At 36.9% G+C, this 3,219-nt stretch overlaps 1 protein-coding gene across 1 annotated transcript; it reads left to right on the top strand.

Annotated features, from left to right (window-relative positions):
* The first annotated feature begins 979 nt into the window (after positions 1-979).
* LOC111910202 (equilibrative nucleotide transporter 8) lies at positions 980-2,782 on the top strand. The gene is made up of 2 exons (XM_023905987.3): positions 980-1,920; positions 2,012-2,782. Exons 1-2 carry the CDS (start codon positions 1,395-1,397, stop codon positions 2,716-2,718), a joined length of 1,233 nt encoding a protein of 410 aa, XP_023761755.1. The 5' UTR covers positions 980-1,394; the 3' UTR covers positions 2,719-2,782.
* Positions 2,783-3,219: the final 437 nt, after the last annotated feature.

Raw genomic sequence — 3,219 nt, 5'->3', positions numbered from 1 at the left:
GGGTGTTTAATATTAAATAATTATATTTATTTTTTTATTTTTTTAAAATTAAGACAAAACTTCATAAATGGTCGTTGTGGTTGTGAAATGACATAAATGTCCTTCACTTAACAGCTAAATGTTAACGAAGTTAGCGAAAAGGGTCATTTGTTAAAAGTTTTGAAACCACAAGGACCGTCTGTGAGGTTTTTTGAACTTAAGGACTAAATTTGATATTTTCGAAAACCACAGGGACCATTTTTGAAGTTTTGTCTTATTTTTATTTGTGTAGAGTATTCTACACAGATAATTGTCATTTAAAAAATATATAAAATAGAAAAGATAAAAGCTAAAGAACTCTCAAAACCATGGTTGTCAAAATCGCAATCCTGATCGTAGGATCGTACGATCCTACGATCCTAGGTATGAAAAACGATCCGGATCGTAAAAAAGATCGTATTTGGGGTAGAATCGCTGGTAAGATTGCAAGATCGTAGGTAGGATCGTAGGATCGAGATCCGATCCGATCCTACATTCCCTTGTTTTTTTTTTGTTTTGCAAAAGAGATTTTTTTTATCCCTTTATGTCTTTTATCCTTTACCAATCTATCATTTATCATTTTTTATTGTGACATATGACTACTATTTTGAAGTTTTTATAACTTTTGAACGAAAAATTAAATGCTCGAAATATTTTTCATGATTAGATATTATAAATTAAAATTATATTTTATTTTGTGGGATCTTAGGACCTGGATCCCGATCTTGCAAACTCAAAAACGTTTTTAGGTAGGATCTCGATCTTGACAACTTTGCTCAAACTACTTACGTAATTTTTAGATTATAAATTTCTGTTTAAAATAAAAAGTTAAAACTTGTATTAAGTAACAAATTTTGTTCTTTACTTTTAGTTATTTTAAACACAATAATAAAAGCTCCCAAAAACTCATGACAAAGACACTTCAATTCTCGAAGACTCATATTTTTTTTTTTAACAAAAATGTCTCAGTCATTTTATAATTAAACACTATAATACGTGATTATTTTATCACTATATATAATGTTAATAATACTATAATCCAAAATTTATTCTATCACATTCACACTAATTATATATGCGATATCATAAAGTGATTTTGAAAATCATTCACCCAAATAAATGTGAGCAGCAACAAGAAGTTGCATACATCTTGAACACTTAAAACCTTACGCCATTTGTTTCAAAATGAAAAATCGGTCGAATATTTGTCTTTCTTCAGCATATCCACGTGGCATATTCTGGCGAACATGAAATCATGCAAAATCAGTCTATAAGTTCAGAAGAAATCCAGTCATGGATAGTACTGCTCTCTATTTTCGCGTACTCCGACAGTCCTGTCCAGACGGTGGTCGGCGCACCTATCTCCGCCTGCCGGAATGGAGAGTCTAAACTTAAAGGTCGACATGAACCCCAACAAGATACACGACGTGGAGCCAAAAGACACCTACCAGATCGCATACATGATCCATTTCTTTCTTGGTGCCGGCTATTTAGTTCCATGGAACGCTTTCATCACCGCCGTCGACTACTTCCAGTACCTTTACCCCACCAAACACATCAACAAGGTTTTCTCCGTTGGTTACATGAGCGCCGCCGTCACCGTGCTTCTCACCCTTCTCTGTTGGCCCAAATCATGCCGGATTCAGCTGCCGTCGGTGAGAACCAGGATGAATGTAGGTCAGGCTTTGTTTATTTCAGCTCTCATGGTGGCGCCGGTGACCGACTGGATCGATCACGGGAATCAATCCGAAATAGGATCAAATGTCGCATTTGTGGTCCTTGTTTCAATGGTAATGGTCAGCGGCTTAGCCGACGGTCTGGTGGGCGGAAGTTTAGTCGGAGCCACCGGTGAACTCCCTGGACGCTACATGCAAGCTGTTTTCGCCGGCAATGCCACCGCCGGTATGCTATCTCATTCCTAAAATCACCCTTATCCGATTTCATTATCACTATATATATAATTCTTTGTTGTTTTTTTTTTATTTTATTTCAGGTCTTATGGTTTCAATATTGAGGGTTATTACAAAAGCGTCACTTCCCCACACTCAAAAGGGACTCCGAACAAGCACACAGATCTACTTCGTGTTCAGTGCTCTCATCGTACTCATCTGCGTCATCTGCACCAACGTGTTGGACAAACTGCCGGTGATACGATACTACAGGAACAAATCCCGGAATGAAGCCACCGGACACATGGCAATCGGGACACATTTTTGTGTGGTGGTGAAGAAGATCCGGTGGTTCGTGACGGCGGGGCTTGTGATCTACATAGTCTCGTTGTCGATATTCCCAGGTTACTTGAGTGAAAACGTTAGTTCCGATTATTTCAAGGATTGGTATCCTATAATTCTGATTACAACGTTTAATGTTGGTGATTTTTTGGGGAAGTGTTTGACGGCGATATATTTGCCACGGCGGAGTAAGGGGGCGATATGGTGTTGTATGGCGAGGGTGGTGTTTTATCCGTTGTTTATGGGGTGTATACATGGACCAAAATGGATGGGTAGTGAAGTTCCGGTGATCGTTCTGACATTGATGCTTGGTGTGAGCAATGGGTATCTAACGAGTGTACTTATGATTCTTGCGCCGAAGTCGGTTCCGGTGGAGGAGTCGGAGGTTGTTGGGATTGCTATGGAAACGTCTTTGGTTGTTGGATTAGTGGTAGGATCGGCTTTTGGTTGGTTGTGGAACCTGCTTTAATTCGACCATGATTTAAATGGTTATGTGACTTATGTCATCTTAATAAATTAGCATTTTAGTTTTTTTTTTTTTTTTTTTTTTTTTTTTTTTTTTTTTTTTTTAATGAGAATTCAAGTTTATATTTTTATGTTTCTCCAAAAAATCCTTGAAATCAGTTCACAAATTTCTAATTTCGAAAAATGAGTAACAATGTGATTGGGGGTGCATAGGCTACTTTATAAGCTAGTAAAGCTAATTTATAGGTTAGTTAGTTAGTAGTACTTTACAAAGTAATTTATAAAAGTTATTTTTTAAGCTATTTAGAATATCATATAAGTTAAAAATTAGATTTAACTTGTGATCATATTTTACTATTTTAAGACATATCCTTGAGTGTGGAGATATATAACAAATTCGGGGTTGAAGATACATACGTTAAAGCAGGATAGAAGCCGTTAAGGCGAGTCTAAGGCCATCTGTTATACCCACCACATACTATATATGTGGTGGGTGTCACATCAG

This window comes from Lactuca sativa, chromosome 5, assembly GCF_002870075.4.
Source record: "Lactuca sativa cultivar Salinas chromosome 5, Lsat_Salinas_v11, whole genome shotgun sequence".
NCBI lineage: Eukaryota > Viridiplantae > Streptophyta > Magnoliopsida > Asterales > Asteraceae > Lactuca > Lactuca sativa.
The sequence above is the reverse complement of the archived record's forward strand: the minus strand, read 5'-3'. Positions and strand labels throughout refer to the sequence as shown.